This window comes from Podarcis liolepis (assembly GCF_965112155.1).
Source record: "Podarcis liolepis genome assembly, chromosome: 3".
Lineage (NCBI taxonomy): Eukaryota > Metazoa > Chordata > Lepidosauria > Squamata > Lacertidae > Podarcis > Podarcis liolepis.
The window spans coordinates 99,511,858-99,528,168 of NC_139557.1; the positions used below are offsets into that span (position 1 = coordinate 99,511,858).

General features: G+C 41.9%; 1 protein-coding gene across 4 annotated transcripts in view; it reads right to left on the bottom strand.

The window, feature by feature from the left end:
- Nucleotides 1-4,372: 4,372 nt before the first annotated feature.
- Nucleotides 4,373-16,311, bottom strand: part of SERTAD4 (SERTA domain containing 4) — a 31,164-nt gene continuing 19,225 nt past the window's right edge. For all 4 annotated transcript variants that reach the window (XM_083494712.1, XM_083494711.1, XM_083494714.1 and 1 more), the window contains exon 4: nucleotides 4,373-8,568. In XM_083494712.1, the coding sequence (XP_083350838.1) occupies nucleotides 7,810-8,568 (759 nt within the window). In that variant the 3' untranslated portion in view covers nucleotides 4,373-7,809. The remainder of the gene's footprint in view (nucleotides 8,569-16,311) is intronic.

Sequence of the window (16,311 nt, forward strand, 5' to 3'; positions counted from 1 at the left end):
AGCTTCTAAGCTTCTTGAAAAGAAAAGAAAAACAGCAAGCAGCCAACTTGAATACAAATTCAAAAGGAAGCAAGTCGAGGGCTAGCCAATGCAACTTTAAGGTAAAATCATCAGATTTAATTTCAAGTACGTCAGTAAGACGTTGTCATGCTGGCCAAGGAGCTGCAGGGAAGGGGCCCACAAGCTTAGGGAGATGACAGAAATGGCTTCAGAGAGTGGTTGTTTGAGGAGACCCACTACTGTCCCTGGAATTTACTGTTTGAAGGTGAATATTGAAGGGGTGAAATTGGGTCTGTGAATTGTAACCAATGCACTCATTTGAAAGTTCCAAATTCCATTTGGTAAGCTCGCAAGACAATCTGTTGTAATAAATACTGGCGTGGGTCTTTCCTTCCCCCAGCCTTCATTCTTGCCCCCCCCCCCCGCGCCCCGTGCAGTATCGCCTTGTTTCCCTGACATGCTAGAAGGCAAGTCTGAGTACTCTTGTCAGGCCTACTCCATTCTGGGATTGTAAATATAACAATTAATGGGCTTTGTGTTACTTGGAGGAGGTCCGTATACTAAACAAGGTTGGCCCAGCAAATTTTGGCACCTGAAGCAACCCCAAAATGGTGTCCCCTACCCACCACCACAGAAGAACGGTGAGGAAACATCTACATCAGGAATAAAGAGGAAAGGAAGATCAACAGCAGGATCTGCTGTCCCTGGGGATCCTGCAGCATGAGGCGGTCACCTCACCTTGCCTCATGGGTAGGTGGCCCTGATGCCGAGAACCTGTGATAGATGTCATTCATTACTTCTCCAAGTAATGTGGTCTTGGTATGTGGCCTTGGAAATGTAAAGGTTCTACCTCGTTAGGCTTCAAGAAATGGCAGGGCCCATTATGCTTATCCTTGATTTAACCTGCTGCCTGCATAAACCGTTGAATGCTGCCTTGTGTCTTTGGGGAAAAGGTGGGATATCCATCCATCCATCCATCCATCCATCCATCCATAATGCTAGCTAGAGCCCACTTTCTGACAAGCAGCTCTGGACAATCTTGTCCTATAATCCTTTCCCCTTAGGCACATATTATTTTATTAAATGTTCTATTTTTAGTTCCCCCAGTAAAAATATTAGGGGAGGGGAACCAATCAACTTTACATATAAGGATTAATTTCTGCCCAGCAGGACATTCTTCACAGCCTTTCTAGTTGCCTGCACACTCTTTTTTCTTGAAAACCTCCAAGGATATAAGACACCACTGTACCCCTGTGCTACTTACTGTGTTGCTGATATGCTCAGACATTTTAAAAGTATTCCCCAATGTTTAATTATAACACACATCTCAGAATTAGAACCTAGAGCTTGTTGTCCTACCCTCAGTGAATACAGTGAACTCCTTCCCCCCTTTCTCCCCTTTCTTTAAATTTCTAAAAATCAAAAATTAATATTTCTTCCACCTTTCCCCATAAGATTTGCTGCTTAGGCCCAGCTCTCCTTTGTAATTTTTTCCAGCAGGATTTACATCAGAGTAAGCCGAATAGGATTGCACTGAGAATTCTTCAAGTGAGGATTTTGTCATACATCAATAATTTGCAAGTCAGAATTGAGGGGGACCTCACACACCTTTGGATGTTCTTCCAATGATTTGAATGAATGAAATGTCTGTCTGTGTTCATCTTTCTATATAAAAATGTGTTGGCTTCACTCACTTAAGAAGATATCAGAATCTTTAAGGTTCTTCTACATCAGTGTGGAAAGCTGAACACCACAGTCCAACCCTGGTCAAAAGTAATAATTGGTTTTATCATAAAATCATAGAGTTGGAAGGGACCCCAAGGGTCATGAGTGATTAGATATTCCAGGATAGAATTGAGGATACATTTATCAATGTGTATCCTTGAACACATCTCACTGAAAGCACTGAAGTGGGTGTTGATGGTACCTGCCTGGGGAGGCATATCTGGCTTATGCTTGAAGTTCTTGATTTAGCTGGAGATATGTATGTGGATGCCTGTTGTGGATGAGTGCTCACTGGAAGGACAGATCCTGAAGCTGAGGCTCAAATACTTTGACCACCTCATGAGAAGACTCTCTGGAAAAAACTCTGATGTTTGGTAAGATTGAGGGCACAAGGAGAAGGGGACTACAGAGGATGAGATGGTTGGACAGTGTTATAGAAGCGACCAACATGAATCTGACGAAACTCTGGGAGGCAGTGGAAGACAGGAGTGCCTGGCATGCTCTGGTCCATGGAGTCACGAAGAGTCAGACATGACTAACTGACTAAACAACAACAATGTATGTGGAAGTCTTTTTCCACATGTGAGGAGGAGGCATAGGGCAGCAGCTAAGAGACTGGGTTACAAATGAGAAACTCCCTTGTTGGAATCTTCCATCTCTGCCATGAACACACAGAGGAGTCCTAGCCTTCTGCCCTCCAATTCTATAATAGGGAGATAAAAATCAACCTTACAGGATTGTTATAAGAATAACAAGGCGATGTGCCTATTAACATATACAAATGCATTATAATACAAAGTTGTTATAATTGGCTTGGATCCATAGTGGCACTTTCCTCAATCAATCTATTGGTATATAGACAAAATTCCGAAAGGTTTGGTACAGTAAAATCACTCAAAAAAATCTGCATCTAACAAATTAAAATACTCTTGTATAACATTCACGAATCCTCGTGGCACGTTGCAGAAACCTGGCTACTATCTCCATCTGCATAAACTGCACCACTGCTTGATGAACTTAGATTGAATTGTCTGATACAAGGGGCAGTGTAAAAGAACATGCACAACTGATTCTATAGGATTCTGTTCACAGGGACATAGTCTCTCTGCAAGTGGTATTTCATGGGATCTCCTCTGTGGTACTGCCAATGGCAGCAAATTCAGTCTCACTAGCACGTACGCCTTGGCACTTTCCTGGATGTCTTTCTTATGCTTTATTGGTTTTAAAAACAAAACAATACAAAACAGTTAACAAAAACAATCCAAAATCGATACTAATTACAAAAAAAAAAAATAGATTCATACATAACTGATTCCAACATGATTTCCAATCCCCCCATTGTGGTTCCTAAATTACATTTTTGACAACTCACTTAATTTTCTCTCTCCTAAGTTGTTTTGGTTGTATTGGTTTTGTAAAATTCTCTTATTTCTTGCAGAAGTCAATCCAGGCCTGCCAAAGAATTTATATTTTTACAATGTTATTTTAGGTATACTCTGTAAATGTCCCACTCTCTGTTAAATATTGGTCTGTATAATCTCTGAATCTTGCTGCTAATCTTGCTAACTCTGCATATTCTAATGTTTTGTTCTGCCAATCCAATTTAGAGGGAATGGAGTCTCCTTTCCTGAATGTCAGAGGACCTTATGTTTACAAAAAGGTTGCTAATCCAGTGGAGGCTGCCACCTGCAGAAATGGATTTGCCTCCCCCCTATTCCATGAGCAGGAGATTCCATGAGTTCAAATCCCTTCATGGGCCATCTAGAATCATCCCAATTTGTATGGATTTCCTCATCAGGGCAGAATAATCTGTACCCATAATCGTGTAGTACCCATAATCGTGTAGTCCAATATAATTTAGCCCTGTTCCGGCATACTACTCATACCTTCTGTTGAAGTGTAAGCTGTGGAATGGGGCTTTGCCAGCTAGTTCTGCCCCTAATATCACAAAATTTGGCTGGCCCCAACTCTGCTATCTGTGCACAGTTGGAGCTAGGCAGAGTATGTGTGATCAGGGGTAGGTCTCACTGGTTTAGTCCCACTAATGAAGTGAGTGGTTCCTCAGAATGAGGCTTCCAGTTACTGGAAATGTCTGACATCTTCCCCATGAAATTTAAACAACAGTATTAATTCTGCTTTGTAAGAGTGGCAGAGGTGGAGTTAGGGGAGCACAACCAGTTAAAAGGGGTGCTGAATTTTGGTGTCGCACAGGGTGCCACTGAAATTTGAAGCCCCAAGATGCACCACTGATTTTGGCCTTCATTCCCACATGGGGAAAAGCAAAATGGGGACGCATTGTTGAGCGGTGGGAATTGCAAAGAAGCCTCACATTAGAAGAAGGGAATTTGCTGTCCAAATCCGGGGCAATTTTCATGTACACATGTTGTCGACAATTATCAGATTAAGGAAAAAGGGAAAGAGGGATTATCCGTTTTAGCTGGAAAGTCTCAGTGCTTGCAAACTGCAAGAGGCATTTATCAATATGTAAAGTGGGCATAATAGATTGACATACCAAAGTGATCTGAAATTTAATCCTTGGGTTGATCTAGCCAAAAGGAACAGAATCAGCCATATATTTTGCCCACAGAAACATTTCACTTAAATGCTGTTTCTCGATGGCGAAATAAACAACCACCACATTTAAAGGTTTTAAATCAAAATGATTTTTTAATCATTTTAATAAATATATATCAAGAAAAAAAACTCACTTTACTACAACACCACTTAGTATACAAGTACCTAAATATCTAAGCTTAAAACATCAGATGTTTGACATATACTGGAAAAGAACAGATTTTTCTATTCTCAACTGAATATAAACACAAGAAAAATCAGCAATTTTAAAAAAAATGGTCCATGTGGACAAATGACTAAATGATCCTACTCATACACTGTATGAATGAGACCTATATTTAATATTGATAGCAATTTTTAAAAATGCTTTTGTCTTGGAGAAATAAGGTAGGATAATTTTTTAAAATATTAGAATTGATCATCCTTGCAAATTTCTTGCTTTTGGCATAGATAAAGGTTATATTTAATTCTCTGCAGAATTTTGTCTTTGTATTTCCAAGAAATACACCCAAGAAAGGTAGAAATATCTTCAACACAATCATACCTTATGCAAATGACAAGCTGTTAACGATGACAACAGAATGTGTTGGTCTACTGTGCAATCTCACCTAGGTGTTTTAAAAAGAATGCAGGAGGGTGGGTGGAATAGAACAAAGGAAAACACTGAAATCCGTAATGAAGTTGTTCCTGGTCAAGGATTTGTTTCTTCATGGCTGGCTCCTAAGGTCTTGAGCTTCCTGGTTTGCATCCCTTCCCAGCTGTTGGAGTGTCCCTCACCTGCCCCATCTGCTTGCTTGTGTAGTTCTATGACTAGTCCCATGTTCTCAGATTTGGAAGCCCTGTTAAAATCCACCCATATTATCCTTCTTCCCCTGCTCAGCTCTGGCTTGCAGCAGATGTGGAAGCATAACAGCTTGGCTAACCTGGTGGCCCATGGGTGTCACAAACAGATAAGGGTACAGCAAGGTCACCCACTGCACTGCCCGCTCACATTCCTGAACCCTACATATTTCAAATTGGTTTAAAATCCCTACCACATTTTCAGCTTTGTCCCTACAGTGAGCTCCCAGTTCCGCTGTTAAAATAAAACCAGGGGAGATTCTCACTGGTTGCTAGTTGCAGGTACCTAGGCCACCACCATACAGATAATCCCTGGGATCTATTTTGAGCAGCTGCAATGGACCTTCCATATCTGCAATTAGGTCGAATGGTTCTCAGGTCAAACCTGAGCATAGGAAGTGCCTTATACCATGCCAGACACTGTATCCATCTTGCCAAATATTGTATGCTCTGGCTGGCAGCAGCCCTCTGGCAGAAGTCCTTCCCATCACATCCTGGCTGAGAACTGAGATCAAAAGTGTGTCCATAGGTGAACAGGAGCTGCTGAATAGTTAATTAGCCTCACTTGGCCCCTTTGTCTGCAACCTGTAGACTGTAGGGTGAGGAATGAGAGATTTGAGAGATACTATAGAAGTCACTTTCCGATGACCTATTTATTGTCCCTTCATCCCAGTTTGTTTATGGGTAGGTTAGACGTTTTCCAGCACATTTTCCCATCACTTTCCATATCACAAAAAGTCTGAATTTGCAGGTGGGGGATTTGCAGGTTAAATCAACAGCACAATCTGAATTTGCTGGTACATGATTGAATCCCACTCGAAAATAGCACAATCTGGAAGTGCCCTTAGTTATTTGAGTAATCCATGTGGCTATTGCACTGGGAATAAAAAATAGAGGTTTAAGGGAACAGCAAACAGGCCTTGAAGATCAAACACACACACACACCTTTCTTTTGTGTGGGGTGTGTGACAGGAGGTTACAATTGAATACACCCTGCTGATAATTTGGAATTCTGTGGTGACTGAAACATAGAGTAAGTCTCAGTTAAAGGAAGATCTTCATTTGCCCCTGAACAAAACAAGGGCAAGATTCAGTCAAAGTTAAGCGTTGTGCTAAAATTGAGATTGGTCTTAATTCAGGTCTTGCTCTCCCGTGGGGAGGATAAATGTAGAGTTGGGTGTTCCCCCCCCCCCCAATCTGGTTGGTTGGTTCTTTCAGCAATCAAAATATCTTGGCGATTTCAGTGGGGCAAAATTCATGGTGTGCCTAACCCTCCCCCTGTTACGTGTGGGATTCAAATGGGCTGAACTTCAGCCAGATCCTGCTCAAAATGTGTGTTTTAAATTGAAGACACCTGAAAATGAACAAAATGTGCTTCTTACAATTGAAGATTATCCCCCCTGTTTCTCCAAGATAATCTTTAAAAAAAAATTAAAACCCTTACATTCATTTCAGATAAAATCTTATATCACCACATCATTTAGTAACATTGTGCTTTTCTTCCCCAAAATAAAAAACCCCTAAAGTTATATGAAACCCCAGTACATGCTCTTTACAATTTTAAAGAGAGAAAATGATGTGAAACAGAATAAAGTATAAAGCATGCCACTGGTTCATGAACTTCATTATACCAGGAAAAAAAAGGGAAAAATCACAGCAACAGACAGTTGCCATAGAAATGTTCAAGCAGCTAATGCTTGTTTACAAGAGACATCTCTCTATTGTTTCTTCTTCTTCTTCAATCCTTCCTAACTATGGCAAATCAAAAAGCAATTGAGCAAAAACGAAGAATAGATGCATTTGAATAGGAAATCAAACACAGTATTTCAAAGGATACAGGTTTCTAATAATATTCGATCCACCCTGTTATTATTATTTTATTTCCTGTTTAGGTTACATCCCTGCTGTAGCTGTTTTTGTTTTCGTTTGTTTTTTAAAAAAACAACAACAACAACTTAATTTTCACCCTGGAAAAATTAAGATTAAAAAGTAAGGCACCAAAGAAATTCTGCCCTTTATAGCAACAAACCACCATAAGGCTCACTCATTCTTGCAGCTTAGCTGAAAACTGTGCATGTGCTGGGACTGTTTGCTTCTGATTAAGATTCCATAAAAGGTCTTATTGCAACCAGTTGGGTCAGTTGAACCAGACACATAAATACATCTGAATGGTATCAATACTAGATAACGATATGGGTGTTTTCCTCTTCAACTCTCCCTAGTCTTTCTCACGGCCATTATTCTTGGGCAACCCTTTGCTGGTAATAATTTGTTTATCAGATATATAATTAATTGATATGCACAAAGGAGATTCCTCTTAATACATGTCAGACTCCCCAGGGGGCTAGGTGAAAAGGGTTGTGTGTTTTCTCCATCTGGTTTATTGGTTTTCCTCAGCGACAAAAGCTAAAATACACATAGCAATGCAACCGAGCTCTTTATGAAGATTCCATATATGTATCAATAGCTCTGTGATGCAGACTATCCATACATACATACATACGCTCCAACGCACTCTGCTGCCAAGTCCTTTAAACTATCCATGAAGCTTGTGATATGATTGTATTGGCGGTATAAAAGTATCAGAAAAATTCATCCGGAATGAAATATTGTTCGATAAATTCAACATGCTTGTGCGTGCTTTAGAACTGCAGTTATTAGGAAGGTGGTTCATATTTTACTTCCTTTACTGCAACATATTTTGCCACCTGGTAAGCATTCCCTTTTCCGTAAGGATTTCTTCCAAGATTCGTTCATGTTGCTCTTGTCAACCCGCCCCGTCTCAAAATAATCATAACATTTGCTTTTACATGCAATGCCATGGTCACTTTTCATAGGCTCCCAATCTGAGGCACGGTCTCGTTCTATATCGTGGCTTCCTTTCTCATCGGTTAATACGGTCTTGTCCTGGTTCCCATGCAGCCCAGCATTGGTAATGAAAATTTCATTGATGTGTATCTGATCATCGCTCCGGTAAACTGGGGTGCTGGCAACACCATATTCCGCCTGTTGGGAACAACTTGGCATAGATATCGAAGAGGAGGAGGAGGAAGAAGAAGAGGAGGAGGAGGAAGAAGAAGAGGAATTTCCCATTGCAGAATTAGCAGACGATGGCAAACTTAAATAGTGGCTGTTGCATTCTTGGTAAAAACAGCAGGTGTGGATCTTTTCGCAGTCCTCCCTTGCCATCCGAAGGCGTTTTCTATAAGGACAGTCATGAGAAACAAACCACTCCTGGGCAGAGGCCCCCCCAAAGGAACAAGCAGGGAAGCACCAGTTGTTTTGCATGATAATTTCCCCATGAATTCTCTTCATTAAATTGTTTATGAGGACGGATCTCCTTAAGTAGACTTCGGGGTCGTCAATGTACTTCAGTTTTTCCAAAGACATGTAAAGGATATGCGCCCGCTCCTCAAAGACGGATATCGTCTACAGATGAAAGAGAGAGGAGATAACAACAACAAATTATTAATATTCTGTTGGGAGCCACCTAGAGTGGCTGGGGAAACCCAGCCAGATCAGCGATTATTATTATTATTATTATTATTATTATTATTAATTATTATTATTAAGATGGGTGTAATGCAGATCAGCTGAAACATGTTGTTGAGATTCTACCTGTCTGACCAACACTTAGGGCAGTCCTATTTATTTTAAGACAGGGGTGCCCAAACATTTTTCAAAGAGGGCCAGATTTAATGAAGTGAACAAGCATGAGGGCCAACCATAGTTATTGACCTTTCTTTTAGGATTGAAGTTTTACAATTTTACCCCAAAGTTGTTGAGCCTTTTTTTTTACAAATTTACCCCAAAGTTGTTGAGCTTCTTTGAGGATTGAAGTTGTTGAGCTATTTTGGGGATTTCCCCCCAGGAAATAAATTGCCACAGGGGCAAGGATTACACCAGCAGGCCGGATTAGGCCCCCAAAACAGACTTAGAACATGCCTGTTTTAAGACTTCTCCACCCTGCCCTCCAGCACATTCAACTCCCCCAAACCAGTAGCTGATTAGTGGGCTTGTCATTACCAAAGTGCAGCCCAGGAAAGCTAGTTAGTCAATAGCCAAGATCTGAAGGAATCGAGACCATATGGTCCCAGGAGAAGGGCTGTAGCCTAGTGGTAGAGCATCTCTTTTGCATGCAGAAGGTCCCAGGTTCAATCCCAGGCATCTCCAGGTAGGACTGGGGAAAGACTTCTGTCTGAAACCCTGGAGAGCTGCTGCCAGGCATGTACTGAGCTAGATGAACCAACAGTCTGAATTATAATAAGGCAGCTTCCTATGTTCCTGTGTTCCGGTGCTGGAATATTCACATTTTTCAATGTTAGTTCAGCTGTGAGGAATCTTCTTGAGCCAACTGTGTCCTTGTGGAGAATAGTATATATGCAGAAAGGGGAAAAACTGAAACAAACCAAAAATTATCTGTACTTTTGAGCAGTACCATACTTCCTCCAACAACCGTTAGCTTCCATGGCAGGGGGAAAATATTTCTAATGAAGAAATGACTCAAATGAGATTTGCAGGAACGTGAATTAACCAGAGGGTTAATTTAACCAGAGATGTTTTTATCTGGAAAATAGCTTCTTTCCTTAATACACAGGCTAATTTCATATCCATAACAGACTCTCAAGAGACTCTCCTTCCTTGGAGTTTTTTAAGCAGAGGTTAAGCAGAGGCTGTCTGTTGTGTATGGTCTAGTTCAGATTCCTGCATTGCAGAGGGCTGAACTAGCTGGTCCTTGGGGTCTCATCCAGCACTACAATTCTGATACTATGAACTCAGCAACCCTTAAGTATCTATATGTTCCTATCATAAGGCATAGAGCTGTCCTTCTGTTTGCCAAAGGGACTGCAATCCCGCAGGAATTCATGCTGGAAAAGAGGGAAGATTACTTTCGCCATGTTCCCCTTTTCGCTGCAGTACCTTCCCCAATGGTTTTCTAGATGGATCCAAGAAGCATTCCAGGGAAAGGATGATGATGGACATGCCTGGAACCTCCATTGGTGCTTCACTGAGCAGCATACCCAACCTCCTCAACCCACAAAAAACAAATTGTATTAAAAAAAGAAAGAAAAAGTAATGTGGCAACTGGTGTCAGCTGTGAGAGCCAGCATGGTGTAGTGGTTAAGAGTGGTGGACTCGTAATCTGGTGAACTGGGTTCACGTCCCCACTCCTCCACATGCAACTGCTAGGTGACCTTAGGCTAGTCACACTTCCTTGAAGTCTCTCAGCCCCACTCACCTCACAGAGTGCTTGTTGTGGGGGAGGAAGGGAAAGGAGAATGTTAGCCGCTTTGAGACTCCTTCGGGTAGTGATAAAGCGGGACATCAAATCCAAAATTCTGTGACAGGTTCTGACACTGTGCCTGTTTCCTGCTGCAACCTTCTGCCCCATCATCGGCTGCTGTTGTCTCTGGTGGTCATTAGCCCCTGCCCTATTTTCTTCCTGCCACCTGAAGGTACACTGTCACTTCCTGTTTTGTGAAGCGGCTTCTTGCTATTTGCATAGGAGCAGAAGCAGATACAGAAAACAGGAAGTGATGTCATCTATTTAATTATGCAGCAGGCTAGAGTGGGGAAAGCTCCAGAGAATTTCTTCAAGTTCAGAAGCCTTGGTGAAGGAAGCGTGGGCTACCAGCCCATAGATTTGCTCTTGGCACAATTGCCTCCTTTCTTCCTCTCTTGATAGATTAAGATAAGCCAAAACATACGCAAATATTGTATGAGAAGAAAAAGATATTCCTCTCTGTGTCTTGTTTTTCTTGTTCCGATTTTCCCTTGTGGCCAAAGAATTTTGGCAGAGAGGAAAAATCTTTCCTATGGAGATAATAAGGTCCATTTTTCTCATAGCCTCTCTCAAAACAATGCAGTATCCTTTCCCTTTGAGCAAAACCTTCTGTGCATCTTGACAACACTTCTGGTGCTTTAGAAACTAGTTCCAGGCTTTGCACTATCCCACTTTGAAACAGAATTCCTTATTAATTTCTAATAAACGGCTATTTCTAGGGGAAATATGCAATGCAAAAAAAGCACGCTATAAGTGAAAAAAAGATGAAGTAATTAGTTACCCTGCTTCAGAAATATTGTTTTTGAAATAAACCCAGCTTTATACAAGAAGTTCATTGTATGCACTCAGTGGTGGGTTTTTCTTGGGTTTTTTAAAAACCTCTTATAGTCCCTGGTTCAGTTGCAGTCACTATTGCCATGACTAGAAACCAACAAATATCTGGCAGGCTGCAAAGCTTTCTGTGAAACTATCTGCTGGTCTCTGTCCAGTTCCCAGTGGAAAACTATCTGCTTTACAAAAATCACCATCACATTTGGCAACCTTACTTAGCAAAAAGGTCATGATGCACATGAAGCATAGAATCCAACATTCCCCTGGGCTTAAAGCTTAATTTTCCAGATGTCTGGGCAATGTGGCAAGCTTGCAATGCTCTTATACATTAATTTGCTCTCCGTAGTATATTTTCAGTAGGCTGAAAAGGAAGATCTAAGTTGCAAGGTCTGCAAAATTGCTACCTGATCTCATGAGGGGTGGGAGTGAACAATGAATTAGGTAAGAACTGTATATCTAAACAGTGGGTATTCTGCTTTCCTAATACTGATACCTACTATGATTCAGAAACTATAAAGTTTGATATCCACTGGGAGTGATCTTCAGGACTATTCCTTTCCAGTGGCACTTTTAGCTATACAGTATTCCATTTCTTTTCATTCACTATGATGAGCTATTCTGTAAATCTGCTTTTGGGGAACAAAGTCCATGTTTTTGTTTTTGTTTCAGTTTTTTAGCCCATTGTCTCTCAAACATTTCATATTTCAGCTAATGCCACCAGGAACAGCAAACAGGTAAATGTGGTGGTGGTTTGTTGTTTTTTTCTTGCTCTGGAGCATTGTTTTATGAGTATGCTGAAGCAAAGCTACATATTACATTAAAACTTCCCTTTGCAGACGTTTTGCCTGTGTTTGGAATTTGTGGGAATATAGTAACAAGGACGGCAACAACAGCAGCATTTGCTACGTGTCCCAATGAAAAATAGTATGTGAATGGAAAACAAAGTTGCTTTTTAATGTTATTGTGGCTCTCTGAATGGCTGAGCCTTCAGCAGAGTGAAATGTAAAGCAATTGCTTGTCACAATAAATAAACACCTAACCCTTGAACAATAGCAGAAGGGGCACAACTGGATGCTACGGAAGGAGAATTATTATCATTATCAATGTCAATTAAATTTGTATACCACCCTTTGTCCATAGATCTCAGGGCATTTTGCAGCATAAAAAAGACAAAATATATACTAAAAGTCATAGAAGTTGGCTCTGATCAGTTATGGGTGAGTTCTGCAGGGTCTGCAAGCCCTATTCCTACTTTTCAAGAGGATTTACTGACCCTCAAGAAAAGCTTTCAAAGGGCCCCGAGCAGGACACTTGGGAGAAAGTGATGGGAAAATCCCCTTTTGTAAACTTCCTTCCATCTGTGGTTCTCAAAATCCAAGTCATAGTATACTGTGATTTTCTCAGGGGTCCAAGGAAATTTGTATACATTATAGGGACAGAATAGAAATTCCACTTCAACATGCAGGATGATGAAAAGCCATCACGTGTAGGTGACAATACCAAAAACAAAGCAAAAAATAAAATAAAAATCATGCTTACAGCTGACTAATTAATGGCTCAAAGTGGCTAACCAAATCGAAAACCAAAACACATCCTGCAACAATAAGATGAACATTTTTATTATTTTTAATGGTATGGGGGTTTGGGGGGGTTGTGTGTGTGTTTTGCAAACCCCACATTAACAACACAATCCTATACGTGTTTGTGCAAAAGCAAGCCTTGGTATCTCAGCGAAGCATATTCCCTAGTCAATGTGTTTAGGACTGCAGCCCAAAATGGCACAAGAGGCTTTAGCAGGGCAGCTGATTAGGAACCCTGCCTTGAAGACTGGATTATGTTGAGAGTGGAGGAGGAGTAGTAGCAGGACACCCATGCGGTACACTTTCTAAGACTGATCTAAGCCAGTTCTGCAGAGGGACACGAGGGAGGAGCAACTTTGTACCACAATTAGAAGAGGGTAGCCTTGGAGCTACTGCCCAAAACATATCTGCTTGCTGCAGGGCTTATGCCAGGGAAAGTGTTCTCAGGGGTATGTGAGCCTCAGGCAATGAAGGCAAATGGCAGCACTTTTAATTCAGTCCAGCAGCAAGCTGGCAAAAGGCTCCTTGGCACATGTATCATACTATTGTTGCGTGGACCGTGGAGTGTGCGAGCAAGGACCAGCATTGTAGCGATGCATATGGGAAAGAATACTTAAATGCAATTGCTTCCTGTCCACCAATGCACAGCCATTCTAAGATGTAAACTGGCCCTCATGATTCTTACAACAACCCCTTAAGGTGGGCTCTAGTTAGGTGCAAGGAGCTACAGCTGAAGGTTAAGGTTAAGGCTGTCCAATGCGTTTTTAGCTGAGTTGAGATTTAGCTTGGACATCTGACTCATGATTCAGGATTTTCCCATGCTTCCATCCCATTCCTTCCCTCACCATCAGTAAAATCTGATGGCATTTCCCAGATTTATCTAAATGGGATCAATCAGTCCTTACCCAGGATATTTTGCCTAAGTTTCATCCTACAATTTAGACCAGGTGAAGCAGCCTACATCAGGCGGTAGATTTGGGGGCACCATTAAATAACAGCAAATTCTCAATTGTTTTGTTGGCTATATATATATATATATATATATATATATATATATATATATATATATATATTGGTTTCGTAGATTTTCACGGGTACAGGAATGCAGGTTTAGGTGTCTTCGGGTGTCTTCCCGTGTAAGAGTTGGGGTGTCTAGGTGACGTTTCGACGAGGTCTCACTCGTCATCTTCAGGCTGGTGCTTTCGGCTTCTTGTTACTGGAACAGAGCAGGATCTCAGTGTTTGAGTTCCTATAAATACTGTTGAGGGGGTGTGGTGTATAGCCTCCAACGTTCTGGGCAGAGAGGAAGTTCCCAGGTTAGTGTGCCTTTTCTTCTTTTGTTCCTTGATTGTAATTGAGGGATATCTTGAGTGATTTCTTGAGTGATATTCTGAGTACCACTTAGGTGGGTCATTAGGTGTGGATTAGTTGCTAAAGCTTTCGTGTCTTGACCTCTTGAGCTTGTGAAGAGTTTTTCTGAGAAGATGGCTGTACTGCACTTAGTTGTGCTCTGGCTTGGCTTCGTGTATAGGGGCGAGCTGTGGTTTTGTGCCCTGTGCCAGCCAGATCTGTGTAGGGATTGCAGGGGGGTGCAGCATCCGGAGGTGCCACTATGGTTTGGCTACTGGATGGTGTCTGTAATTTATCTGTGGAGAGGGTCTGGGTTTGGGTCTGGTGTGGTTGATTGGTGATGGCGTTCTGTGTGCCTCTGGTTCTGGTGTCGGTTTTTGTGGGGAGGGCTAATTTCCAGATGTCTGGCACGACACGTCCCGCCTGCCAGACATCTGGAAATTAGCCCTCCCCACAAAAACCGACACCAGAACCAGAGGCACACAGAACGCCATCACCAATCAACCACACCAGACCCAAACCCAGACCCTCTCCACAGATAAATTACAGACACCATCCAGTAGCCAAACCATAGTGGCACCTCCGGATGCTGCACCCCCCTGCAATCCCTACACAGATCTGGCTGGCACAGGGCACAAAACCACAGCTCGCCCCTATACACGAAGCCAAGCCAGAGCACAACTAAGTGCAGTACAGCCATCTTCTCAGAAAAACTCTTCACAAGCTCAAGAGGTCAAGACACGAAAGCTTTAGCAACTAATCCACACCTAATGACCCACCTAAGTGGTACTCAGAATATCACTCAAGAAATCACTCAAGATATCCCTCAAGTAATTAAGGAACAAAAGAAGAAAAGGCACACTAACCTGGGAACTTCCTCTCTGCCCAGAACGTTGGAGGCTATACACCACACCCCCTCAACAGTATTTATAGGAACTCAAACACTGAGATCCTGCTCTGTTCCAGTAACAAGAAGCCGAAAGCACCAGCCTGAAGATGACGAGTGAGACCTCGTCGAAACGTCGCCTAGACACCCCAACTCTTACACGGGAAGACACCCGAAGACACCTAAACCTGCATATATATATATATATATATATATATATATATATATATATATATATTTCACACCATTGAACAAGGTGACATTTGTATGCTTTGCCCCAGCCTCCAAAATGTCTTTGGCTACCACCATCTTTATCTGCTAGGTAACTGGGATTCAATATTGTGGGGGAGGAAGATCATGCAATGTAGCAGAATTGGGAGTGGTAGCAGTGGTGGATTGCAAAGGTGGAAAGCCAGGGACACAGCTGTTTGCTCTGTTTTACTCCTGGTGTTTCCCTTGGACACCATGAGCATTTGCCATCCAGCAGATCGGGAGCAGCAAGAAGAATGCCAGGAGTGTCCCAGTGAGGGCCAACCCAGGTTTCATCTGCCTCATCCAGTATGAACCTGAGAGCCTAGAAGTTTAGAGCACATGGCTGGAAGGCTATTCAGATGCATTGTTCGGAGACATGGGATCATCCCACAGAGAAGTAGCTCCCATCTGTGTACACACAAAGCTAAGTATGGAGACACTGAATGGTGACATGAAGGAGGAACCTTATTATTGAATTAATTTGTATGGCTTTAATAGGTTTGCTGTACTATTGTTTAGAGATGTATGTGACTTTGTGTTATATTTTTACATGTGCTATGTTTTAATATATTGATTATTCTGATATGTTGTCTTAACAGAGGTGCTTGCTATGGACCACTTTGGGTTCTTCCCAGGAATGGGAAAATGAAATATAGGCAATAAATGAAATGAAATGCATTCCAACAACCAGTTTAGGTACTCACTGAGGAGCAAAAAGGAAATGTGCTCCAAGACTCATTGGGTATACAGAAAGTTGAACAGAATCCATTCCAGAAGTCCATTCGACTTCCAAAACATTCAGAAACCAAGGTGTGGCTTCCAACTGGCTGCAGGAAGCTCCTGCAGCCAATCAGAAGCTGCGTCAGACGTTCAGGTTCCAAAGAATGTTCACAAACTGGAACACTCACTTCCGGGATTGCAGTGTTTGGGAGCCAGAACGTTTAACTTGCAAGGCGTTTGTCAACCAAGGTACAGTGGTACCTCGGGAT